The sequence below is a fragment of the Pterocles gutturalis genome, unplaced genomic scaffold (genome assembly GCF_000699245.1).
Source record: "Pterocles gutturalis isolate BGI_N339 unplaced genomic scaffold, ASM69924v1 scaffold29356, whole genome shotgun sequence".
In the NCBI taxonomy this organism is placed as follows: domain Eukaryota; kingdom Metazoa; phylum Chordata; class Aves; order Pterocliformes; family Pteroclidae; genus Pterocles; species Pterocles gutturalis.
The window spans coordinates 37,525-65,313 of record NW_010101471.1 but is presented as its reverse complement, the minus strand read 5'-3'; the positions used below and the strand labels follow the sequence as shown (position 1 = coordinate 65,313).

Here is a 27,789-nt window from a genome sequence, read left to right as displayed (position 1 = left end):
GGAAATTTACTCCACGTCCTTGTCCTTCTGAGGTGGCGCAATTTCTTGAGGCCATTTTTCTTGTCTTTCACAGCTTTTGACACCTTCACAAATCAAAGTGGAAATGACACAGCACTGCATTTTGATGTGCAATATGGCTTGCATCTTCATAGAGGCTTTCGCAGGGGTAGTTGCTTAAAAAAGCATTTGGGACTAGTACCTGCAGAGCAAAGAGGGGTTATTGTTCCAGCTAAGAAGTGTTTAAGTATGTTGAAAGGATTTTCTTGTCTGTGAGGATGAAACCGTGTTGATTTTAAAATTTCTCTTTCAGAAATCGTTTGCTAATCTCCCAGTGGCTTTCACCAACGAGCTTGACTGGCCCCAGTTCTCAGAGATCACTGGATTTCTGAACTCCACCATTGGGTAAGCCAACTGGAGGGGGGCCAAGTCATAGCAAGTCTCAAGGTCCCTCAAAGCACAGCAAGGAAAAAAAAAAAGTGCTTGAAAGGAGAGATAAAAATGCTAGTCAGCTCTGCTTCTGCTCTTTCTAAAATTTAAAACTTTAAAAAATCTTTTAACTATATGAACAATGCACCATACTCTTCTAGCTCAGTCTTCCTGAAATCCAGGGTAGGTTTCAGAGCTGGTCAAATTGTAATTTAGAAGGAGAAAAAAATGAGGAAATAAAAACCAAACTCACATTTTTCAAAATTCTGGAAGAAGGGGAGCATTGCTGAAACTAACAAAAATGAGCTTTTTCCTTTTCTTAGGTTTTTTTTTTCTCTTTCTCTCTTCCTCCTGTTTCCTTTGTGCTGCTGAAACAGTAGAATAAATGGTAACCCCAGGGTTATTTCATGGTGTTCCCTTTTTTGGGACAATCTTTCTTCCCCTCCCCCTTTTTTTTTCACGTTTAGATGGAAGTAGCAAAAGAAGAATTTGGAAGCGTCTGTGACCTAATTTGCTGTGTTACAATGGTTCATGTGGATGGGGAAGGATGCAGGGATAGATGGAAAAAAAAGAAGTCTCTGCCAGAAAGGAAGGAAAATAAAGTCCAAACACAAAAAAGAACCCCAAACCATCTTGAAATGCTTACAGTTTTAACTGTGAAAAAGAAAAATCATAATTTTGTTAATCATTAAGAGGCCCTTGACTCCTGCCAGAATTGAAAGATACAGTCATCAACAGCGTCTGGTCTGGCCTGGGTTTCAGATAATTTTTATTTTATATATCTAAGACAGGTCAGGAACACAGTGAAATGCCAAGCCAAGCATGAGTCAAGCGTAAAGAAGCTCTCTACCAACAGAATAAAAAAGTTGGCAGGATATATTATTTTCCAGGAAAAATATCTGTCGCACCATACACTTGTACTTTGTGCTTCCCTTTTTCTCCCTGTGCAAAAACCAGGCTTCCAGCCCTGGCTGCATTCACAGGGTGTATGCCTTAACGTGGCGTACTACCTGACGAGCCAACAGAGAAGATAGATCTATGTAGCCTCCTCTTTCAGAGTCAGCAGCAAAATTGGCCTTTAAAAATCCATTACAATGTCCAGCTACTCAATACACAGTATTTAACTAGGCTCCAAAGAATCTGAAGTTCACAAGGGATCAAAGCTTGGTATTGACCCTGAAGTTGTCAGTGACAGACCTTGGTTCAGTGTTCAGTTTCTAATCTCTTTTTTAATCTCTTCAATGTCTGGAGGAAAAAAAAAAAAAAAAAGGACTGTTTGTGACCATGTGTTCATGGCTGGGAGCGTGGTCTTCTCATCAGCTTCCCTTTGGGCTTCTCCTTTTGCACTTTCATTTTTCTCAGCAGTGCAAAATAAAGAAGAGAACTAATCACAATCAAGTATAACCTGTTTTCGGATTAATCAACCCAAGATTTATGGCATTGAGAAATGAATGCCCTGCCAATATTTTTTCTCTTTTATTTAGTGTTCCATAACAACCAATTGAAAAGTCAATTAGTGAGCAATCAACAGGATTGTTTTGACAAATGATGTACCACAAAAAGGTTTTTAAAAACTTTATCTGAAAGACCAGGATAAAAACATTCTGGATGGAAGAATTTCAAAGAAACTCTCCATCAATTCATAGTTTCTGGGGATATATCTTGGCTTCCATTTTACGCCACCCTATTCAGGGTGAAAAAGATTTATGACCAAAAAAAAGAGAGATGGTGAAATAGAAGTATATACGTAACTGGGGCACAGAGTTGTTCAGAGATGAGAACATATATACTTCATTTTTAATACCAGCTGTGTTTTCATCGGTGTCAAATGAGTTTAGCAGCTTGCATTTTCTCCATTTATTTCAGAGGCTGGACAGACTCTCTGTATCTACGTTTACGCAGGAGAAATCGCTGCAATCACAGAGACTTACAGAACATTTCCCAAAATGGTATGTTACGGTTTTTTCACTTTTTTTTTTAACCTGACTAGTCTGATACTTGATGCTGCATTAATGAACATCTTTCAGACACAAAGAGAAACCCATTCCTAATTGCATGTGTTTCATATGCAAAAATAGAGAACAGCACTTATTTAACTCGGTGTCTTTTCTTCTGGATCTGAGTAGGGTTGGCTCTTCTCATTTTTATCCCATTCATCTCAGCACCTGATGCTGTATTACGTTGTTCTGCTCTCTTTACGTCAATGGGGGGTTGTACTTTCTGCTCTTCTGTTTTCCCAATTCCCTCGCAGACTTGATTAAAAAAAGACCAAACAAAAAACTCTCACTGTGTGCATCTCCATGTATTTCCTTTCCATTTACACTACAGACACCTGCAGGATAGAAGAGGAGGTGAGCCTGTGTGAGCAAAAGACTGAAGAAAAATGAGAAGGGAATTTAAAAAAGGGGAAAAATGACAAGTCATAGAAAAATCCCAGGATATCTTCCCTCGGTATCTTCTCTTAATCACTGCACTGACACCGCATTGTAAAGATTTGCTTCTATTGATGCATTTGGTGTAATAGTTCCCCTGAATGGGAGGATTTAAATGACCTCTTTCAGTATCAGCAAAGCAAAAAGCTGTCCACCAACGTGACCTAGCCCCACCTGGAACAACTTACCCTTCCTCTGAAAATGATGCTTCACAGCCCCAGATATATGCAATGAGAGGAAGAGTTGGCATATGAGATATAGGTTAATAACAATAACAAATCTGTTCACTGCCAGTGTTGCTGCTTTCAGCTTGTGATTGCACAGCAAGCAGCTCACAGTCCCCATCAATGTTTCCATCAAAGTGGCTTGTTCAGGTTTTCTACAGATACCTTTTATGAGTTTACTGTTTTCAATATGGTTTTGGTGTCTTGCCTCCCAGCAGCTTCACACAGGTTTGTAGGCCATGTGCTATTTCTGGTTTTTGACTGGGTGAGTGGCATCCTCAGCTGTGAGGACCAGGCATCAATTCTCAGGTGCAGAGTTAGGAACATCTTCTAAATGTTCTCCAGCACTTCTTGAAGATCATTTATTTTGATAGAAGCATCCTGACAGTAAAGTCAGTTAAGAAATAATTTTTCTTTCTTCATGGGCTGTCTTGGAAATTCTAGTCCACCTGGAGTTTATTTGGGGAAAAGCAGAGACATTTTTTCTTTGCACAGTTACATTTCCAATTGCTTTTACAGCATGAAGGAGCAGATGATCAGAAGGCAATAAGCCATTCTTGGCCATGCAGCACTTTTGGACCCAGGTTTTTTCTCTGCATTTTCTTGATGTTTTTACTTGATTTGTAACTGTTGCTAATGCTTTCCATGGAGCTGTTTATAACTACCTATGCTTGTGGAAGTAATACATACCCAAGAACAGCTTCTTACTCTTTTTGTAAATACGTTTTTAATTTCTAGCGATCTCAATGGCTTATTTGTGCTGGAACTGCAGCCCCAGTCCAGGGAGCCATGGAGCAGAATGGCTTCGCAGGGGGGTGTTCAACTCTAGCTGAAAGAAGGTCTACTTAACATTAAAAAAAAATCAGCTAGCAGTAGTTATGTTCCAAGGCATATTTTCTAAGGATTTTGTGAGGCTCTTATTCTGCTGCAAAGAGCTTCTCAACATAAGGGCTGGATTTTGAATGGACTGGCGACCCTCAGGAAGAGAAGCAGCAGACAGATATATTCATTTTTAGCTTGGAAGAACTGGATTATTTAAAACATAAAGGATTCCTTGATGTATGCAGTTGGCATCACTGTGAGTGATAATAACAAAAGCACTATTATTAAAATGCAAAGTGTATTATTGCTGCCTTAGGGGTTTATCTCTTAGATCTTTCCCCTGTACCAATCCAGCAGGGATTTAATGATGTTCTGTCCACGAGTTTCCCCCCAAGAGCTGCGGGGAGGACAGGATCTGCTCCTCAAAGCGAGCTTCAGAGGCACAATGCAGAAAAGAGATGTGAGAGAGAAGGGAGGAGCTGAGTGAAGAACAGAGGGAGTGTATGTAATACAAGAGAAGGAGCAAGAAAAGAGGAGAGAGTGAAAATACTGCAAAATAAAAGCAAATGCAACGTGTAGAGTCTGCTTCTCTGAAGTTTATGTTTCTGTACATCGCTGTGCGGTGAGCTGCTTGTAGTCATGGTCCTAGTCTAATACTGGACAAAAGATAAAGCCTTTATTGGCTCCTCGTTTGCCATCACTCTTGCACTGCAGGTAATGGAGTTTGAATTGTGCACCGTGGGTAGCTGGGATGTGTATGCATAGCCTTTAAAGACCTGCTGGTAAGTTTCATGCAGAAAAGCTTTCCTAATTGGGAATGCTTTTGTCATTGAAGATATGTGAAAGATTATAGGCTCTCACAGATGCTCAGGTGTAGCTAGCTTTTTTCCTGGAGGAGGAAAGATTTGCATCTAACCCTTTGGATGAATTGCCATTGAAATGCAGGGTTTCTTGGGAGGGGTGCAGCTGGCCTAATACTATTTTTCCTAAGTCTGCCACTGGTGGGGAGAGCAATGCAGACATCCAAACGTTGGTGTCTAGTGCTATTTAAGATGCTTTACAATATCTTTCCCACCTCCAGCTGCCTCTCCAGAAGTGCACAATTTCTCAGGCACCCCATGTTGTATCTACCATCCCTGCTGCAGGTGTCTTGGATACTCTGGGATGTCAAAAATGCCACTTGATGCCTATGTTTAGGACCTGAATCAGTCCCAACGTGGTATAGCTGTGAGACACTGATTCTCTCAGAAGAGTGAGAACAGTTCCCTTTGCAATTTATAGGGAGAGTTAAAAGTAGATCAACTGTTGACAAGTCAGGTTGGCTGGTTTACAAGAGACTACTATGTTCAACAGATGGGAAGAAGATGCCAGAGCTGGATTAAAAGCCAGATCCAAACAACCCAGCACTTAAAAGTAGATGATTTTCTACAGTCTGAAGAGTGGGACCCAAGTTAAGAGGCAGCAGGTCCCTGAATATAGCTTTACTTCATAATGCCAGCACCCAAAAAAGTTGCAGAGATGGCTTGTTCCATATTTGGTTTTAATGTTTCTACATTCTTGAAAATACACAATCAAGTTGGGTTTTGCACTTCATTTTGTTTGTCACTATAACCATGTTGTATTATGTCTCTTATTCCCACTGTGTGTGATCAGGTGGTTCTTCAGGAAACCTCCTCTATTTAATAAAAAGGTGAGTGTTCAACGGGACTCAAATGCTGACTGGGGGTCCGGAAGTGTTGCTGAAGTCCTACATCTTTGAAAGAAACAAGCAAAACACTGTAAGGAAAGTATTGTTCTCTCCTCCAGAAAAAGTAATAATGGATCCTTGCCCTCTAGCACCGAACTTCAGACCACATCCTGATTTGAGCTTGAGCCCAATCCTTAGCTGTCAGCCAAGCATAGTCTTCTTCTCCAATCTCTGATTAGAAACTTCCCATCCTGATTTATGTCTTTGCCCCAAAATGAAACTACTTGATTTGTCTTCTAAATAATATAAAGATAGACAGCCAGCAGGAAAAACAACAACAACAACAACAACAAAAAAGACAAGTTCGCGAGGGGCAAAAGGGAGAAGTGAAAAAAACTATATTTAAGAAACTTTACTAAAATATAGAACTATAGGGAAAAATCCCCAGAAGCCCTCTCCCAAACATAGAAGCATAGTCATCTAAGAACTGGCCACGTCTAGATGAGCTAATTCCAAATGTGATCTCATACAAGCATGGTGTGTGATTCAGACACAGAGAACTTATTTCCCCATTAATATAGCTGTGTATTTATCTTTTAGCTTGGCCAGAAACCAGCTGCTGGACAATCCAGCCATAGTAATCTACGCTACCATTGGGAATGATGTCTGCAATGGGTAAGGTGTAAACCAAATTAACATTTGTAGTGTCATAAGTGTGACTTCTTCAGGGTACTGTTGGCTGCTTGGACATCGATGTCTCATTGCTTTGTGCTTCCCCATGATGGCATTTTTCTTTGCTATTGGTCTGTGCTTCATTCTTATTTTTCTGCTGGTTGTTGCCCTACCTGTATTTGTCACGGCCACCTACCAGTCCTCATATGGAGCTTGTCTTCCTTTCTTTCTTTTATAAGGTATTAATAAAGTGACCAATGACATGTCTGAAGCAGAATATTTCTAACTTTGCAGATGAATTAAGTGTAACAACAACAGGGGGTGTGGAAAAAAAAGAGTTTAAAAGCATGCATATCCGCCTTACCCAGTGTGCCACCTCCTGTCAGGAGGGAGAGCATGACTGATTTACCTTTTCTGAAGAATGACAGCGTAGTCCCCTGTCGAGGTCTATTTTTACCCTGCCTCTGCTGCACAGCGCCTGTCGTCTTTGCTGTGCTCTCCTGACGAGGCGTTTTGTCTTTCTGGCTTTACTCGCGTCATAAGCCCAGCAGGAGAATGAACTGAAGCTTTCAAAACTAATACTTTCAAAATTAAAGGTCTGGTCTTATCCATTAGCAATGCTTGCAGGGGTGCCAAGAGGTCACTGGTTGGATGCTTCTGTTCCTCCTGGTACTGGGAAGGCAGAAAACACCTTGCAACCAGGCCAGTGCACAGCACATCCCTACCACAGGTTTGGTTTTGCAGGTGGTCCAAGTGCTGTTGTTAGCGTAACATTATATTCACCATGATGAATATTCAGGTTTTCTTTTAAGCGGAAGAAATAAATCTGATGTATTCAGAGACCTTCAAAACACTAATTTTAATAAATGACGCACGCTCAGCTAAGTCCCCTTCTGAAGCTTTTGAAGTCTCACCTGCAGGTTGTATAATGAAGCTGGAGATATTATGCAGGCTGTCAGACTTTGCCATTAAAATATCCTGGGTTTGATATCCTAAAATTTCACTTAACAACAAGTGCTTGGGTTGAAAATTTGCACATCGGGTGTTGTGCACCAGATGGGGATGGCCAAAGGCCAGTGGGACCACAGGGGCCACCTTTTAGGTCCTTCCCTGGCCCCACCACCTCCCTGACCACGGGATATGCACACAGAAGTAACCTTCCATGAAACCTTCATCCTTGGCATCTCCCTCTGGTGCTCATGCTCTTTCTGTGCCCCCTCCCCGAACTGCATCACCCTCCTGTTATGGGAAGGATGCACAAACCCTCAAAGGTAACGCCACCACCCTTCAAATGAGTGAGAAAAGCAGCCACAGACCTCTTGCTACTTGCTGAGAAGACTGTCCTGGGCATCTGTTTATTAAAAAGCTTATGGAGGTATCATTACAGCCACCCCCCAGGATGGTGAGCCACCCCAAATAGCACCATTTCTCAAATCCGTGGCTCCTGCCGCAAAGATTTTAGAGTCTCAGGCTTGGCCCAGGCTCCGGTGTGCACAAGTGTCAGTTCTGCTCTTTCACTGTCTTTGCTAAAGGCACTTCTTTTTCCTTCTTTTTGGTCCTCACTCTGCAGGTTATTCCTTTCACTTCCCCTGTCTCTACCACTGCTTTCTATTCTTGCCTGCAGTAAAAAGACATTTTCCACAACTTTAAACCATTTTGGCCTTGCCTAGCCCATTTATGTGTTCCAAACCAGTATTTATTACTTGAAACTCCACTGCCTTTTTATCCCAGCATCCATTACCTGGCAGAGACGCTTATCTGCTCAAATTCTCTTTGCTGTCTGTTTTCCTCCAAAACATTTGCAGCATCAAAAGAGGCGATCAGGCTGCAGTGATCCCCATGAGTCCAGCAAGGAAAGATGCTACGGAAACGGATGCAACGTGCTGTTTCCATAGAGTGGGATGTACAGCAGAGAGAGATTTTTTCAGCTTCTGGTCACTGTGTGTAGCTGCCCTGCCTCTGATGTACCCAGAGAGGTTACAGAGGATGCAGAGCATCCGATGGGCTTGACTTTAAACCTAGGGCTTGACAAATAAAAAAAAACCAAACCTCTTCAAGGATAGCTTTAAACTGCAGTAATAGCGCTGTTATGGTCTTATCCTGTATTTTACCTTCTGAGCACACCAGAGACACAGCTCCTAGCCAAAGCATTGTTAAAATGCCACTATGTCATCCTATGCGAAGAGCAGGGCAATGAGTAATACGGGTGTTTGTAGAGGAGAAAGATAATTAAATTGGCAGCCGGTGTTACACGTTCCCAGTAGTCTCCACACTGGGGTGGCCAAACACCGGGGGTTAGAAAAATAAAGACAGATGGCAATGATATCTCTCAGCCCACTGAGGTGTAAATGTGGGACACACAGACCTGGAACACAAAAAAAAAAAAAAAATCAGACAAGAAAATAATAAGCACCAGCAGTCTCAAATGCTGTACAACTGTCACACGTATTAGGTTCATTTGGGATAAGACACCGGTTCTCCAGCCTCTCTTTCCCAGCTTTGCAGTTATGGCATCTGCAACAAACTGAAAGGTGACAGCAGCAAAGCAGGGTAACACCCAGGAGCTGTGTGGCACATCCAAGGATATGCATTTGTGTATTATAGGGGCACAGGGAATGCTCCCTGAAATACCCAGCAGCAATGTAGCAAGAATCCTAACATTAACGCCCGCTTGCCATGCTCTGACACAATAAACCATGGCCAACATCAGCTTGCAGATGTCCTGGGTGGGCAGGGGGTATCCCTGGCTGCTGCCTCCCAGGGAGGACATGCGAGGGTACCCCAGCATCCCTGGTGCTCACCCAACACCTTGAAGTCCTTATGGCAGTGCTTAAAAATTAACATACCTACGTGATGGCTTGCTTCTTGGTCAGTTTTAATTTCACAGAAAGGAAATGTGAAGAAATGAACTGAAATATCTGCATGACTTCAGCAGAGAATGGCAAGAACAAGCAGAGTTATGAATGTCATATTAATTTTGACTCACTGATATGTTTACTTGCGGGAGAGGCCTTACATCAGAGCAGTATTTGGGAATCAAGCGCTGCCAACACCTGTAGGCGAAATGAAGTAATTTAAGGGGCAGAACCGCAGTGTTATCTCCAAAGTGCCTTGCTTGGGTGGCTGTCACAAGGATAAACCTGAATCTTAATACTGTTTTTCAGTTCTCCCTAGCCAGAAAGTCTCAAACGCTTCAGCAGCACATCCTGCATTAAGATAAACTGGGCCCAGGGAACTCACCTAATTATTATTTTGTGTGCAAAACACAGCCCACTGAAGAATCCCAAATACTTGCCAAGGAACACAGTTCTCCCACATGGGAGTCAGTGTCCACCTCCCCCAGAACAAACATTTCTAATGCCTCGAGACAGAACACCAATGCTTGTGAAAGCTCCTGCTTCTGCGGTGTTCACTGACGAGAAATCCTACCTGATTCCCCAGCAGCTCACTCGGCACTGCAAGCATCGTTTGCCCTTCTCTTACTCTGGAAAGCCGTGAAGGAGATGAAAGGACTTTCCCAGGGACAGGACCTGGATGGAGCCTCCCAGCTGCTGAGCTGGTTGCTTCCCTACAAGCCCAGGAAGAGAAAATGTGGAAACCACTGCAACAATAAGGATGGACATAAGTTCAACCTCATGCACTGCTTGGAAGGACATCCCCTGCCTTTCTTCTTGAGCAGTGAGATCAGTTCCTCAGCAGGTGTTGAGGCTTTCTCTCTGAAAGCCTTGGTCCAGCTGAGCTGCACCATCAAGGCAGGACCAAAGCTGTCATGAAAACACTATTCCCAGTGTGCATGGTCTATGTCATGCACGGCCCCACACGTTGATGCTATGGTGCCCTTGCTGCTATTTCTGGAGGCTCTTTTAAGAGCTTGTGTTGCAAATGCATGTCTTTATTGTCTTTCCCAAATCAAAAAAGGCAACTTATGGATTTACATGCTCTGCTCTGCATGCCCCAGTGGGGCCAAGGCCATCCTGGCGCTGCCAGGCGTTTGTGGAAGGACACAACAGCATCCTTCTTTCCATCCTATCATAGAATCATGGAATGGCTTGGGTTGGAAGGGACCTTAAAGATCATCTAGTTCCAACCCCTACTGACTCTTCACTCTGAGAGAGGGCAATGGGACATCTCCGGACAACAAGAAGCTTTTACCCAGAGCTGGCCCTGTGCTACCTCCCAGGTGTTGCCGGAGTGAGGACTTGTGGCCATGGGCACCACGGGAGCACAGCGAGAGCTCTCGGGGGGAGAGCAGGTGAATGCTTTTTCTGTAATAAAGAGGTTGTTTTAATAACATAACTAGAGCAGTGTTCTCTAGGCTGCCTGGGGTGGTTTTGCTTGTTTGTTTTTCTTATATAAGTTGAAATTTATTTCAACTTGAGGATTTTTTTTTTATTTTTTTTTTCACTCCCTGCAGCATTTACAGCTAAATGCAAGAGGGGAAGGATAAACCTGAGCTCAAAGGAGCTCAGGCCTGCCAGTGAGCCACAAAACATGGGTGTTCAGTCCATGTGGGACACTGCCACAGCTGCTGTACCCTAATGAACCTTTCTGAGGACAGTTTTATCTTAAGTACCTCCTCCCTCCAGCCTCCTCCTCCTTCCACAGCAGGGGGTTGGAACTCGATGATCTTTAAGGTCCCTTCCAACCCAAACCATTCTATGATTCTGCATCAAGTGGCTTAAGATGCTCTGCAACAGCTACAAAGAGCAAGGTGCCAGAGTTACTGGAGTAGTTTTACGTGGATTTTTAACACCAGAGGAAACCAACATGGTCATCGTCTGCTTCATGGCTCTGATTCACCTCTCTGCATTGTACATAAAGACTAACTCATCTGCAAACTATGGAGTAAAACCAGTAGGAGAGCTAAGGCTTATTTCTTCACAGAGGTTAGGAGGGGGCACAAATGGGTAGATGACCCAAACTGACCGAAGGGATAGTCCATGCCATGTAACATCATGCTCAGCAATAAAAAGGGAGAGGAGGGGATTTTAGTGGGGGTCAGCCATCTTTTGCTCAGGAACTGGCTGGGCATTGGTCTGCCCATGGGAAGTGATGAGTGATTGCCTTTCCATCACTTTTGCTTGCTTTCTCTCTTCTTCTACTTCTCCTTCGCTTATTGAACAATAACTTTTTTTTTAATCTTGACCTCCATGTTTTCTTGCTTTTACTCTTCCTTTCCTCTTCTCCCATCTCACTAGGGGTGGGGAAGGAAGCGAGGAAGCAGCAATGTGATGCTTAGCTGCCCACCAAGGTTTACACACAACAGGAGGTCACTCTAGAATAGAGGTATCTGTCTGTTTTTAGCAGGGAGAAAGGTTACACTGAGGGAGATTTCGATATCACTCATTATTTTGGCAATAACAATAAGGGTCTAAAACACATAGCATCATTTTTATAAGATTTTATATAGCTAACTTAATGTGGAAGAAGAGCAAAGAAGAAAGTGCTATCATTTCAGGTGCCCTTTTTTGGGGGCACAGTATTACCTGACACGATGACCTGTTGGCAACCTCTTCTTCTGCAGGAACCGTGACACGCTGGCTCACATGACTACACCCAAAGCAATGTTCTCCAACGTGCTGCAAGCTCTGCGATACCTGGATTCCTGTCTTCCAAACGGCAGCCACGTGATTTTAACAGGCTTGGTGGATGGGCGCTTCCTCTGGGATAACCTGCACGACAGATACCATCCTCTAGGTAAATGGGAGATGTTGTGGGGTTCCTCCTGTCATCTGCCTGCTCATGTTGCCATCTCTCCCTGAATTTATGAATATATTGACAAATTCAAGCAAACCTGACAGAGTGGGGGAAATCTGAGAATTATGAGACAGATACAGATATGAGACAGACCAGAACCTGGGCTAGTGGGAGGTGTCCCTGCCCATGGCAGGGGGGTTGGAACTAGATGATCTCTAAGGTCCCTTTCAACCCAAACCAGTCTATAATTCTATGATTCTATGATATTGGCTATGCAGTAGAAGTAAGAGAGCCAGCTTACCTTTCTCAGCGCAGGACAGGGCAGCTAAAGGGCAGACCCCTGTCCTGCCTGGTTCACCCACCAGCTGGACCCACTCATCTCTGAACCATGCTCAACACATGCTGTGGACATGGAAACAAGCTGCTCTGCCTCAGCCTTGGCCCAAAAATTGCAGCCAGCCTGCTTGCGCTTCATCCTGGTTGTTGTTACAGGTGGAGGTGGAAATTTGCTGAACACCTCCACTCGCTGGCTGGTGGATGCCTTGGTAAACTGGATGTAGACCAGGACAGAAGATTAAGTCAGGGATTTGTGAAAGACTGGTTAGATATCAGAGAAATAAATTTCCCACCAGTGCTGGGTGCCTGCCACCTCCTATGCTACCTACAGGGGTAACTGAAACCTCGCACCAAGTGCAGGCAAGTTTTGGGATGTTCCCTCAGAGTGCAGTCACCGTAATGAAGAATAAAGAATTTGAAATACTTTCTGCAGGGAGTAAAGAAAGTTTCTATGCAAACAGCTAAAGTTAAGTCTCTTGTTCTTCAGTGTAGACTGTGTGCAAGAAGCCATAGTGGAGATTCTATTGCCAAATCTTAGACCAACAGCATGTTCTGATTTGTATTTGGGTAAAGGAATCTCTTTTGCATCTGAGCAAGTGGAAAGTTGTCGTAATCTTAGTTCTCATCAGCAAAGAGAGAGAGAGAGGGAGAAGCTAAATCAAATCATTAAAACAGTAGATTATATCTTCAGATTATTTTGGCAACCACTGGGTACTAGAGCTTTCAGGAGACTCTGTGTTGTGGTTTCCCCAAGGTTCCCCAGTCATTGCCAGTGGCTCCACAGCTTCTGTGTTATCTACTACGGGTTATTTTACTCTTCAAAAGTACTCACCTCTTCTCAGGAAGCCTGGGGTCTCCATTTCTATTCCTGATGCCTTGTTACATTTTTTTTCTAGTAAGTACTATACTACTACCAATTAAAACAGAGAAAAAAAAAATCTTGTCCCTTGCAGAGCAGGGGGAGATGTGATAATTATTTTTCAGTCACATAAACACATTTCTTTCCTTGAATACGTTTGTCACAAGGACGGTTCCTCTACCGGACATCTAATTATCAGAGACAACACGTAGCATTCTTTTGGGCATGAGTCAAGTCAGGAGTGATTAGCTATAGGACCAGCTGGAAATTTTTCAGAGGGGCTGATTTGCCTTGGAGGGACCCAGTTAATCCAAAGCAACACGTTTCGCAGCAAGACATCACTTCTGGCAGATTCTCTGACGTGTTGCAAGCAGGTTTCCCCACTTGGATACCAGTCAGGCATGACCAGACGTCGGTCTGGCTTTCTTCCAAATCCCTCATCCCCACGTCAGCCCATCCCAGGGATGGAGAGCTTCAGGCTATGTGGGTCCAGGGCATCCCCACCATCCGGGAGCAACACAAGATCTTTGAGCACCCCGTCTTTTGCTCCCTGGGCAGCTGTGCGATAGGCAGGAATTGCATCTGTATCACAGAGCTGCTGCAAAATAACCTGAGGGGTCTGTTTCACTTGGGAAAGATCATACTTTGCAGTTCCTGAAGCAGCAACAACAAAAACTGCATATTTCAGCGCTGCAAAAATAACAAATAAAAAATGGGACACTTGGTGCACTGCAAACTCAGAGAACAGAGCAGCCATTTGATTTCCCTTCTGGTTGCAGCTAGCAAGGAAGCAAAAAGGTCAAGAAAATGGGTAATTTTCTTGGCAAGCCAGGTTGTTGCGCAGCACAGTGTATTTTAGGGAACGGCAGCTGGGTGTTTGATTCGGTGCTTGAATTTGCTCACCCACACAAGCATATCCACTTCCCTCCGCGACAGCAAAATTGTTCCTCCCTCTTAAGGCTAATCTCTGCGAGGTAAATGCAAAACTCAGAGTATATACAGGCACCTTTAACCTCCCCTTCAGCTTTGCAACCACTGTTTGTTTGGAGAGTGAGAGGCCCCCCGCAAAAGGATAATGATAAAATATCAGTCGCTTACTTAGGAGATGGGCACAGGCTGCAATGACTAACCCCGTGTGCGAGACGAATCACCTGTGAAAGGCCAGAGAAGGATGTGGGAAAAGCGAAAGCAGCTTTGCATGCTGTGGGGACATGGGTGCTTTAGCGGGAAGGATGCATCGGTGTCATCTCTGTCGCATCCCAGCTCTATTGGCAGGAGGGTAACCTGGGGAGGGTGTTGGGGCTCCTGGGGTGCCTCTCCCCACAGAGGGGTCTAATGCATGGGAACATGCAGACCTGCAAAATGAAGTTATATTTGGCCATCAGTGAAGTTTCCCCCTCTGTGCTTTGCAGGGCAGCTGAACAGGGATATCACATACAGTCAACTTTATGCTTTCCTCAACTGTCTCGAGGTAAGGTCTCCGGCTGTAGCTTACGAGCCCCCTGTTCCTCTCGACCCGCTGCTAAAGCCCCGCTCCCCGTGCCTGCCCAGGTGAGCCCCTGTAGCGGCTGGCTGACCCCCAACGAGACCCTCAGGAATCTGACCTCGGAGGTAAGTCTAGATGAGGCTGCAGTGGGACAGATGCTCTTACAGTTTGTCTCTGTATCTCAGGATATAAGCCTCATATCTCAAAGGTGACACATCAGCACACTTTTTTCTCTCAAAGGCCGGGAGAAGATGCAGAAACATCTGTACCCATCCTTTCAAACCCGTCCCAGAACCCAGCGTGGTTAAATTAAGGGATTAGGAAATGTATTCCCTTTTCAACCTCTCAGCTGCCCAAATTTATTCTCAAGGGATGTGACCTCCCTGAGACAAAACTGTTCAGGTTCATGTTCTTCAAGGAGAAAACAGATAAGAAAGAAAAGGCTTGTGGATCGAGTAGCTGTGAGTATGAAAAGCCAAATGCATAGATTTTGCGGGCAGAGGAAAGAGTCCCTGAGAGCAAGAGCCTTCCCCTGTCTTCATCTGGGATTTGTGCAAATCTTCTTCAAACACATTTCTGGGGACTTAATAGCCAGATGGTATGACCAAGGAGCATCCAGGCTCAGTGAAGGAATGGGGACAGACAGAACAGAGATGATGTTTTTAAGCTTGCTGTAAAAATCTGTCTCCAGAAGGGAATGTCACATAATATCAGCCACTTATTCCCTTATGGTACCAGCTGCTTTTTAATCTCAGCATCCCTCTGCAGCCATGTAAAAGAGCCAGTAACCAAATATCGTCAAAGGTGTCATCTCTGGGTACAGCTGTATTAATGTTTACATTCACTAAACAAAAAATATGGCCTTAATTTCACCAAGGCTTACATATGTGTTTCATTTTATGTCCTGTCCCTCTTGACTTCAGAGAAGGCAATTGATTAATCTTCGCAGCTTATATATTCGTACCAACAATACAGAACATACAGCACACATAACTTCTGTCCATGAACAATTCATATGTCTGCAGGGTGTGAATTAATCTTCTTCCTAAGCCCCTGTCTGAAACTAATTGTCTGTGTTATTATCCAGACCACACCATTTAAATATTTAGGAGATCCTGATCTCTGCTACGGCTGTAGAAATCACACTGGATAGATCAGTTATGTAGGCGCTCAATGGAGGTAATTTGCTCTGCTGAAAGTAAGAGCAGAATTTGGTCTGCTAGACAAGCATTAACACCCACAACACAGTGGCACAAAGGATAATGGGAAAGGAGAATATTTTTCCTGTATGAAGTTTCCGTTTTCTTTAAAAGGAATGGAAATGACTGGGATGCCGCTCATCAAGAAGCCACTGAAACAGAGAAATTCAGAATATTTATACAGGCGTAGACACACTCCTAGAAGAGGTCTCCAGTAAAATAACCAGATGCTGTATTAAACTTGTCACATCAGCCGAGGCCTCAGCGCAACCTGCAATGACATATTGCATGGTGGGTAGCCCAAAGGCTGGTGGTGCTCATGCAAGTCTCTGTTACGATGAAGAACCCCCAATTCCACCTCCTTTCCCCCAGCTAAAAGGGCAACATTAGCTTTTCAAAAGCTTGCATCGGTGACAAAAGCTGAATCCACAAAAAACAGCATGAGTAGTAATGAATTGTCATTAAATCGCTTGATTTTTTCAGAGAGCTTTACAACTTTCCAACGTCCTGAAAGAAATAGCAGGATCTGAGAAATTTGCCAACTTTGATGTTTTCTACATGGATTTCCCACTGAGACAAAGTAAGTGGCTTTTTCCCTGTCTTTCTCACAAAGCATTTAGTCAAGTGCTGGGCTGCTGATATGCAAGCTCCTTATATTTTAGCTCTGTCCTGGGAGAAGGGCAGCATAGCCACCCAGCTTAGGTGACCTTGCTGGCAGGGCTGGGTACAAGGGAGGACCCTAAATGCCATCTCCCGGCTTCCCTGCTTGGGGTAACCACAGATTTCTGCCAAGACAAGACCCCACCACCAGCCTGGGGGCCACAACCTCCCCACTGCTCCTGGTGCGCAGCACTCTGGCCATTTGCACTTGGGTGGCAAGGGGTGTTGGTGGCCAGGTGACAGGGACAGCAGATGAGCCTCTGCTAAAAATGCCTCCTGCTTGTCCATGGCAGGTTCTCAGTCTGATGAAGAAAAAATAAATCTCAAACCTATCTCAGTCTATACAATTTGGTTTTATTTTTTTTATACTACTGTAACTTTTGACTTGAAGAGTTTACAAAACTCATCCTTCTGTGATCTTCTGTGACATCAGGCAAGCACATTATCTAAATCATGTCCTTCTGCAACTGATACTTAAAAAAAAATAAAAGAACCAGAATCTTTTCCTCTTTACCATGAGTGGACAGTGTCCTTGTGGGGCTGTCTGGATCCCTCTTAGCTCTGCTTCCCTCACGAGATGTGCGTGGGTCCAGGTTGAGGCGTCGCCCAGCATCAGCCCAGCTCTGTTGCAAGGATGAGCACACTCACTCTTCCTTTCTGAAAAAAAGAATCAGCAAAAAGAATCAGCATGAGGTTAGGGACTGAGGTGAGCAACATATTCAAGTAGTTAGATAGTGATGGGAAAGCAGGAAAAGAACTTTTTCCCTGTGTGCAGCCTGAACTTCCCATGTTTTAACTTATTCCCATCCTCATTGCCTCCCCAAAAGCTCTTCCCCAGGGTGGACCACCCCCGTCCCTCAGCCTCCATTCAGGGCAGGATCTCCAGCCCTGGCCACCTGGGGGCCCTCCCCAATAACATTAATTTGTGTGTTCCAAAATTAGTATATAATAATTGGAAAAAAGCCCTGATCTGCATTTCCTTGGTTTTATATTCACATAGAGAGCTAGTTCCATGTTGGTCCTTCTTGAAAAATGTTGCCTGGGGACTACATTTTAAATCCCAGCATTCAAACAGCTGAAAACAGAGCCACGAAGGGACAGAAGCACCCTGGCACTACTCCAAAGTGCACATCTCCAACACCTCTCTCCATCAGTGCCTGGCTCTCCTTGGAAGCACGAAGCTGTTGAGGCACCTCAGGTTATTGCAAAATCTCCTTTGCAGCCAAATCCCCTCAAAATTCACAAACTTATTTTATCCTCCATGACCCAACTCAGGAAGCTGGTGCTGGGTCTCATGCAAACCACATGGAGGAGGTAAAGTAGGGAGGATGGGGGAGGGAGTTTTTCTGGCCAAAACCTTATCTCAGGGAGGTGGGCTCCACGATCAAGTTTGACGTTGGAGCACAGAGTTTCAGGATGTCCAAGTCTCTTTGCAGCTTTTGCCTCAGCTACTTAATATTTTAACAAGTCATTAGGATTTGGAACAAACTACCTGCTGGGTGGGCAAATTACTTTAATAAGTTAAATGACTAACTTTAGGTAATTTATTTGCTTTCACGAAAAGAAACATCTAATATAATTTGCTGTTCTTGATTACATCGCGTTAAATAAATGAGGTAAACAAAATCACACATGCAACATAATACAAACATCAGCTCTGAATGACACTTTGCAAAAAGTTCCCTGCAGCCCTGGAGCCAACGATTCAAGCTTCCCATCAGCAAAGCTGTCAGCGCTCAAAAGCCAGCTACGGCTGCTGACCTACTTTTTTGGTTTCTTTCTGAAGCAAGTGCAAATCCTCCCATAAACTCTCCAGACATCAAATACTTCGCAGTGGTTGCACACTGTGGTGAGTACATTGATTTCAGGCTGGCCAGGACACACACACACACACATATGTATATGTATATGTATATGTATATGTATATGTATATATACACATAGCAGCTCCCAGCTTTCTTGGGATTCAAATTTGAGAACACTGGGATGGAAGTTCAAGCTCGGATGTTGCCCTTGGTTGAAGAACTTAGTGGTTCCTTTAAGAAGCTGTGCAAATAAATAGGATAGCGGTTGCTTGTTTTGGCTTTTTCTTGGTGTGGACAGGACCAAGATGTAGTCTAGTCTAGCCAAGGCCATAGGCACTTTTAAGACAAATTCTGGACATACTCAGTGGGTGTTCAACTGCTCTAGGATTTTTGGAGGTCAAGTATAATGGTCTAAATTCACCTACCTTGATGTAACCATTACTTACCTTACTTACTGGTCTGCTATTTCTGGTACTGGAACAGTAGTTCCCCTGCAAAGTAAAACACAACACACAGCCTCGTAATAAACATATAACATCATATACAAGGGGTTAGACAAGCTCACTCTGTGCGTCTATATGTTCCACTCCATGGTGGATGCCTGCATAATGCTACTAAGAATTCCTAATCATCTGTCATTACGAAAGAAATCATTGAATTTACAGACTGGCAATGCCGTATCCACTAGTCCCATGTTTGATCACTCCACAGTCCTTTCGAAGAGAGAAAGCTTTTTACTTCTCTAATGGCTCTGGGGCTTACAGCACAGCATCATTTGCATTGAATGTCATGCTTGTGTAATTCAAAAGGTTATTTTTGTTGGAGTTGAAAAAGACCGCTCAGAAGAGAAGTAACTGAAAATGACAGTCTATTTCTGCAGACATCACCCCATGCGATATCGTGTTACCGTCTCTTTCTCTAAAAAGCTCTGTTTTATCTCTTTTTCTTTTTTGTGTGCTGCTGAAGATGCAACTAAAATGGGAAATGCAAAAGTATTAAATCAGTATTAAACAATTTACAGCCTTACTTGCTACAGCATCCATCTTAGTTGGGAGGGAAAGTGAATTGTTTTATGGTCATTTGCGTCCAAAGCACTTCCTTGCCTAAGTATCACAGAGAAAAAAAAATTAAAAATACAGGCATAAATACTGCCCCAGGGAGGGGGGATTGTACACAATATTGTCTCTGATGACTTTATATCAATTATCAAAATCTTCATGCAGAGCCATCCTGTGCTTAAAAGCACCAGCGGTGCTTTGAGGAAGAGGAGGGTACATCTCCGGGCACGTGCGTATGCACTCACCAGTGGTAACCCCTCTGCTTGTGTTGTTCACAGCGGCCGAGGAGTGGCACAAGATGGGAGGTGAGCCCTGGCAGCTGATCGAACCGGTGGATGGCTTCCACCCCAGCCAGGTAAAAACCCAGCACCCAAAACCCGAGAGTCCCCTCCACCCCAGCCCCTGCTCCACCCCTGCAGCCTCAGCCTTGGAGGCCAGGGCTCCTCAGAGGAACAAAGATTTATTTTGAAGCTATGAATTTAAATTGCTTTAGGCTCTGAGGCTAGATATTATGAAGAAGTCTTCTCGGGCTTGCTTGGCCTCCAAGGACGGGTGTCAGGGGAAGGTTTACAGTCAGAAATAAATGAAAGGGAAGGAGAAGCAGCTGCTCCACTCTAAGTCCGTGCTTAGGTTCGCCAACCGAGTGCAAAGTTGCTTTTTTCTGACTCTCTAAAATGCTCAAAGAGAGCACGTCCTGCAATCAGACACAAACAAAACCAATCGCTTTTCTGTGCACTAGCTTCAGATTCCAAACACGCATAGAAAGCAAAGCAGCAGCCAGACTTCCCCGTACCGCCCTGAGAAAAACCGTAGAGAAAACACTCCGTAGATATTCAACCCCACTACCAAATAAGCCGACGCAATGCTGTCTTCCACGCTGGGGGAGAGCAGTCTGCGAAGAAGCACTTCAACGGGAGCACGTTGCAAGCACGGAAGCAATTAGAGAAAACTTGGCAAATGAACCAAGAGTGAAAACAGTGATGAAATGAAGCCCATTCCCAAACCCGCCATCTGGGGAAACTGCAATAGGAAGAGGCTGGAGTGAAGAAGAAAAGGTCTTTGATTTATTTTTATGTCTTACCCTGAGGCTGGCCTGAGGCTTCTTATAACCCCAGCAACAGGCCACCGGTGGAGCTGAGCTTGCCACATCCCAGCTTTCCATCCAGGCTCTTGCCCACATCCCGTATCCCCCCAGCAGCTGGAAGGTAACACAGAGGTGAAGGCAGCAAGAATTTCTCTTAAAGGGATCCTGCCTAAGCCAAAAGAAAATGACAAAAGGGTGTTGAAGGGCAGCTGCAAACCTGCACACAGCCCCTGGAGAGCCAAGCTGTAGGATCCGGCCAAGCGCTGCCATATTCCAGTCCCTCTGGACCCAGCATCCTGCGGTGGTTATGATCTCCCCCTCCTGCTGTTAGGTTGACTTTAATGCTTTTATAGGTGTGTTTACCCTTACAGTCAAGGTGCCAGCTGTAGATATGTCTCCCTTCAAGTGAGTTATTGCCCTTCCAGGATTTATTAATTAGCCTTTTGCAAACATCCACTGCTTAAAATCCATTTTTCTTTTCCTGCTAGTATAAGGAAGACTGTTATCAACAGACCACTGTTTGGACTGAGACGTCGCACTCTGCTCCAAAAGAGAGGCTCTCTTAATAAAAAGAAGGGGAAGTGTGAGCAGAGAGTGATATTTAGAAGGACACTTGAGAGAGACTATAAACAATTCAGTCCCTCCTCATACTAGTCTTATTTAAAGTTTTACTTTATGTCTCTGCCCAGGTACAGCTTTCATGCCATACAGGCTGCCAGTGGGAGAGGATTGATGCTTGTCGAAGGAACGAGGGTTATTACTTCAACCTCTGCAGCTATTCCCCACACCTCACATACAGCCTGACTAATAAACACAATGGATAAGACCCAGCCTGGGCATTTCTAACAAATTCGCTCTCTGAAGATCTCAAAGCGCTTGACAGATATTCACTAATTTTATAATCGAGCAGTGCTCCAAGGAAAGCATAAACATTTTAGCTCTTACCTTCAGAAGAAACTATCTTGCAGAGAAACTTTGGAATGAGGGATACAAGGACCGTGATCCCTAGTTGTCACAATGCAGCAGAGGGCAGGATAAGCTGGTATCTGATGGCAGCCCCTGGATTTCACCTGTGTTTATCTGCTGTCTCTTTAATTAAAAAATAATTTTAAAACATCTGCTGGCAGAAGCAGGTGTCAGCATGTGTATCTGACAGTCCAGCAGTCCAGCTGTGCAGGAGGGATGTGGAAGGGAATTGAACCTTCTTAGTTGAGAGTTGTGTCCTTATCATTGCAAGAAGGAAGAAAAGAAAATAATAAAAAAGGCAACACTCCCTTTGTCCCACTAAAGCTATTCTGTTTTTTTCATGCATTGGAAAAAGGCAGTGTTAGGACACTCAGGCAGGAAAAACTAGCCCACATAGTTCCCACTCCAGGCACTATTTTACATTTAAAAACCCCTGAAAGAAGGGATAAACACTAAGAGATCATTTATTTATCCAGGTCCAGAACTACATCCCCTTACTGCAAATTTCTTAGGGAGGAAGAGGGTTTTTTTCCTGCATGTTTACCTGTTGCTAAACAGAAAGCTGCAAACAAGACACTCATTCTTGGCATAACTGCATTTTTTTTTTTTACGTTTCAAAGCTAAACTGGGCTCTATGAGGCTCTTTCCCAAAACACCCAGCTCAGGCCATAGGTAAAAGAAATTCACACCATTTATTTTTGGCACCTAAAAGCAAAATGCATCACTTAGTCCTCCCAAGTTAACTCTGAGACACCGTTTCCTGAAGTCCGGATTGGTTATCCTTGTAAGAAATCTGACTTTCTTCTCCCATTGACCACAGCGGAAGCCCAGGGCCTTTTCTCCATCATCTCTCCCTTACGATGAATTCCCACAGCAAACCGTTCTGAGCGCCAGATGGCTCCCAGGACATTCCTTCTCTCTAGAAGAGCTGATTGCTTTGTTTGGATGACGGGGCCATGCATTTCAACAGGATCCTGCCTAAACGGCTTCGTTTCTTGTTTTTATGAAGTTATCAGGGAGAACGCGAAAGCCCTGAGCATCACAGACTGCAGCTTGAGACGCTTGGAAGATTCTTAATGATTATGTACAGGCAGGAAAGCACAGCTTGAGCCTGATTAGCTTCTCCCTTTTCTCTTTCCTTAAGACACAGCAAAGCACATTCCAGCGAGAGAAAAAAAAAAAAAAAAAAAAAAAAGGACACATATCAGATGAGTATTTACACTTTGCTGAGAGGCGTGCCCATCACCGGTTGGGTGCAGAAGGAGGAAACAGATAGCCAGACGCTGATGAAAAAAAACCTCAAGCAACAAGAGCCTAAGAGCTTCCACCCCACAAAAGTGTCTCTGTCCGTTACCTCTCAATAAAAGAAAGGTGTTGTCTCCTGGCCCATCCCTACAGCCTTTCTTTCAAAAAGCACAGGATTTAAGAAATGAATAAAAATTCTCCAAATGCTACAGTCTGTCCCCAAACTCTGAAACATCAGTATTCAGTTTGATTCCATAAATGCTTCTTGGCCCTTAATAAAAAGGCTTTGTTAGCCCTATGTAAGCCTCAAAATTATAAACCATGTCAGAGTTTTAGGATTTAAAGTTACCATATAAGCAGGACATAATTGTGAGTCAGAAATTAAAAGAAAAATGCATTACCAGGGTACAAAAACTTGCTTAAAGGAGAATTGGGCTGTTCTCTCTTCCCCTTTTTTCCTACCACTGATGCTTTTCACCCTGGGGATATAGCAGATACCATTTCTCTTTGGTGTATAACTTCTAGGGCAAAAACTCTTATGAAAGCCAGAGTGGTTCTGATAGCAAGGAGAAAAGCTATTTTACTGCTTCTCCAGGTCTTATGGAGAAAAGCTCTGAAGACAACCAGCAGCAGGTACGAATTTAGAGCATCAGAGCTGGGTAGTTTTGAACCTAGATCTAATTGAGCCGCTTTTTCCTCAACACCCATGGTTTCCTTATAGGAGAGCAGGGAGATTATTTGTCAGAAGTATCAGTGGCATTTAGGAGCAGGAATTCCTCTGGGCTTGCAAGAATCTTATGCATTGTAACCAAGCAGTGCTTTTGAAATATTTTCAAATTTATTTTTTTTTTCTTCTTTCCAAGAGGGGAGATCAGACTCTAGGGCTTTTGAACAGAAGTTTATGGATCAGACATCATAGGCACAATATCATTAGACCGAATGACTGGTCAGGGAGGTGAAGATATATAGTCCTCATCTTATTTTTACTCTTCAGAAGGATTTTTCCCCTATTCAAGCAGCTGCACCAGGGTGTTTTCTTTGGCTAGAGGTTACAGTCCATCACTTGGCTATGCAGAGGTGTCTTCTTTATGATAGGGTCTCCTAAGCACTGTCATAAAGCAGCTAAATTCTAGAAATTGGTAATATTTGTGCTGTTTGCAGATTGCTGCAGCCCTCGGAACAAGCATTACCTGGCAGAAGATGCTGCTTGAATGGCCTCAAGTGCTTGGGAAGGAGAATCCATTCAATGACCAGATTGAAGCCATATTCAAAGATCAAGGTGGACACTGACTTCCAAACCGCCGGAGTCCTGGTGTGGATTAGGGTGATGCCTCCCAGTGCGTTTTATGGAACAAGATGATTAAAGACACACACAAAAAAAGGGGAGGGCAAGTTATCAGAGCCAGTAGCAGTGGACATAATGTAACAGCATCCTTTTCAGCCTTGTATTTCACCTGCACAAGTAGGCTATGCTTTTGCTGTGGAGCTACAAAAATAAAAAAATAAAAGGATACACGCCAGCTAGACCATTTATTGTACTGGTTTCCAAATCCATACATTTTTTTCCATATATAGCAAACTCCTAGCCCTACCTCATTTTTTTTTTTTTTATTTCCCCTGCAGAAAATTATTTCTGAGCTTTTCATTTGTACTGTTTCAAGTTAATCTGATCCCAAAAGGGAGGCAAAAAAACTCCCCAAACTCATAATGTTGCTATAAATTGTGCATATGTAATTGTCCTGACTGTCAATACATTATTTAGCTGCTCTTTGCTTATTAAAACATGCCAGGAATAGCAAGACGCTAGAATTTTGATTTGTCTGGCAGCCTTACTGCAGGCACATGTTCTCTTCACCCCCTTTAACAAGACAGTAACTTGACAACCCTTCATGTATTTAAAACAGGTCACTTTTACAGGCTTTAATACATCCTTGCTCTTTTGCTTCCTAACAAATATGATATACCCAGTCCTGTACCTTTTACAGGCGTGACCTAGGGAAATGTTGAAGATACTGTACAGCTCTTACCTGCTTTACTTCATACATGGACTTGAAGGTTGAGAGTTACTAGTTGAGGTTTTTTTTTTTTTTTGGTTTTTTTTTGCCAGCTTAGCCAATGCTTTTAGCAAAATAAACAAATAAATAAATAAATAGACAGCTCTACCCCACTTGCAGCCCTGCTGGTGATGGAGTGATCAGACAGCATGTCATTAATTATACATGGAAAAAACAGAAAATGTTAGTAGTGGTAAATAGAAAAAAAAATAGAAAATGTAAATAGTGGTAAACACAAAGTGTTAATGTGACATGGCGAAAACTCATCCCAATTAGCCAAAGCTGAGGAAGATTTGCTCTGCTCTCTGTTCTGAAAATGTTCCGTGCATACAGCTGGGTTACCCGTGAGCCAGCTCTTAGGTCCAGACTAAAGGGTTTGGTGTGGACCTTAGCACACTGGCTGTGGCTGCAGGAGATGCACCAGCTCTGTGTTTTGAATAGGCAGAGGATGACTATTTTGATTGAAAAACATATTACTGCTAACCCAGATCCTCTTACTTTCTTTTTAAAATACAGTCAGTGACACATCTTTTATTAAGACAGAAATTCCTTTGGGACAACTGATAATATTTAAGGAAATATTCGAGTCACCCACTTTAAGAAACCAAAAGAGAATACATTCCTTAATTGAATGATACTAATAAGGTCCCAATTCATTCAAGACATTACATGTTACCAAAATATCTAGTCTCCCAAGAAACAGTTTCAACTCTACAGAGGCATGTCTGAGGAAGACTATTTAGTATTACAAGGAAAAGGAAATCCATCTGCTTTCTGTGCAATTCCCTCCACCAAACAAGATAACATTCAATGCACACAGGACAGGTAGAACACCTTCTAACTATTTTTTTTTATTACTTATTCAGGCGTCCTATCTTTCATTCAAAACAATACAAAGACAGACACAAATGCATCCATGTGGTTTTACTATAGACCAAGTGCAGCACAGACAATAATTATAGAATATCAGATAATTTCCTCTACACAAAAATACAGCAGTTAAAAGGGGGAAGGGAACAGTATGTGTTTATAAGCCAGATTTTCAGGCAACATCATTGAAAATTATTGTATTCCATTTGAGACTGGGATTTAATAACAGCAATTAGGAGTTTTACAAGCTAGTAAAACTGAAATTTCCTCAGCTAAAACAAGCGTCATTGCCCAGAGCAAAGCATTTTCCATTTATAGACTTTCTTATTAGTGAACATCTTGAATTTCTGAACAACGGGAAAAAAGCTTTCTTTTAAAATTAGAACAGCATCTTCTCCAGATGACCTGAAATCCCCATAGATGAATCCCAAAGCAAAGCTCTCAGATTTGCCCAGTATAATTGCTCCATGCTCGATAGGGGGTCTCAGAGGGACTTCAGGAAATGGGCTTTGGCTCAGGGGCAAGCTCCACAGTTCAGAATTGGGATGTACACAGAAACTTGGTTGATAACTAATGCAGTAACTATCTGCAAATAAAGATGAATTTTGGGCCTGTTAAACTGTCAGCTTTCACAACCACTATGCTTCTCTGTTATTTCAAAGAAATGCTAAAACCATCTGAAGATCTGCACCCCCAACCATCAATCACTTACCAATACTGTTCAAAAAATGTGTCCTGTATTTAAACAAATGCTTCCAAAAAAGCTTACTTATTCTAAACCAGTAACAAACTGTGTATCCTAGTCTATTCTATTAGTTTAGCTGTCTCCTGGTGCCTAGATTGGTTGAAGGTGACAAACACATGGGGAAGAGAGAAATAAACAAGAAAAAAATGTTTGTCTGGGAAAGCTAAGTATAGTGCCATGAAATTCAAGCTTTATGGCAATACAGATTTCTAGAAATTGTCTATCAACGTCTTTTTGAGGGGAGAGTTGGAGCACATGATTATAGGGGGGATAATGTGGCTAGATCTAGTACACTGCAAATGGGAAGGGGTTTTTTTTATGTCATTCTGTTCATGAACTGTTTTGCAAAAACTTAAAGCTTTGCTTGAAATCAGACACAGGAGTGGACATCATTGCCACTGACAGTTTGCACCTAGAACTCACTATCCAGGTCAGCTTTTCTTCTTCAGCCTACAAACTACTATCTCAAGTGCATAGATGACATTATCAAAAAAGCATAAAGCATTTTATTGTTTATTTCAAAGGAATAAGATCTCAATACATAGTTTGGAAATCTTTAAAAACATCAGAAAAAGAAAAGTAGATTTAAAAGCAAGTACAAAAGTGGCAGGATGAAAACAGTATAAGCTAACAGAATTTAGTGTTCCAAGTGTGAATATATAACAGCAGAAGCAATTTTAAGTACTCCACTGTTGCGAATGCAGTGGAGTAATGAGATAGTATTTCACTAAGCCCAGTGCAAAGCTGTGAAAATTGCGAGCCTTAACTGACAAGTTTTGCAATTTTAACCATGGGCGTGAAGTACTGTTTTTAACTGCATTTATGGACACGTCTATGAGCAGGAGAGGAAGACTCATACTTTTGGCCAGTGGAGTATTAGTTGGTATATAGCAGCTTCGTAGTGTCTTATGAAAAAAAAAAGTATTCTTACAGCCTATTCCTGGTTCTCAAGTGGAGAATTGTAGCTTGTACAAACCAAGCCCCAGAAAATACTGATGTATACAACCCTAAAACTATTTTTTCTGGTTTTTTTTTTTAACATAGTAGTCCTAAAAAAAAATTCAAGACCTCTCTTTTCTATCAAAGTGCAATATACTGCATATATAATTCCATACCTGTAAACCACAAAGTATACATGCCATGCACTTACCCATACAAGTTTGTATGAGAAATTGCAAAAGTATGAATGTATTGTGCATGCCTTTTGTTCTGACCACAAGGACAATGTGCAACGAGGAAATACCTATATTGCATGCTGTAGAATAAAATTTACTAGTAATGTCTATGCCTGATCATTACAAAAACACCTAACAAGTCCTCCAATATTAAATCTTGTGCTTCAGCACCATCCTTACAGAGAACTTTGAGCTCATTTCTCTCAGGGACCCGAGTTTACTAGCAAGCTTGTTTTTTTTCACTAGCTTGCCCCCTCCCTTCCTGCCCTGAAGTGTGATTTCCTACA

General features: G+C 43.0%; 1 protein-coding gene across 1 annotated transcript; it reads left to right on the top strand.

Annotated features, from left to right (window-relative positions):
- Window positions 1-310: 310 nt before the first annotated feature.
- AOAH (acyloxyacyl hydrolase (neutrophil)) lies at window positions 311-23,948 on the top strand (the record flags this gene model as incomplete). Its single annotated transcript, XM_010083651.1, has 10 exons — window positions 311-402; window positions 2,293-2,375; window positions 5,558-5,594; window positions 6,192-6,266; window positions 11,788-11,960; window positions 14,568-14,626; window positions 14,707-14,766; window positions 16,324-16,420; window positions 19,642-19,718; window positions 23,820-23,948. Coding segments are annotated over 10 exons (882 nt in total), but the record flags the coding sequence as incomplete, so codon positions are not given.
- Between the last annotated feature and the right edge of the window lie 3,841 nt (window positions 23,949-27,789).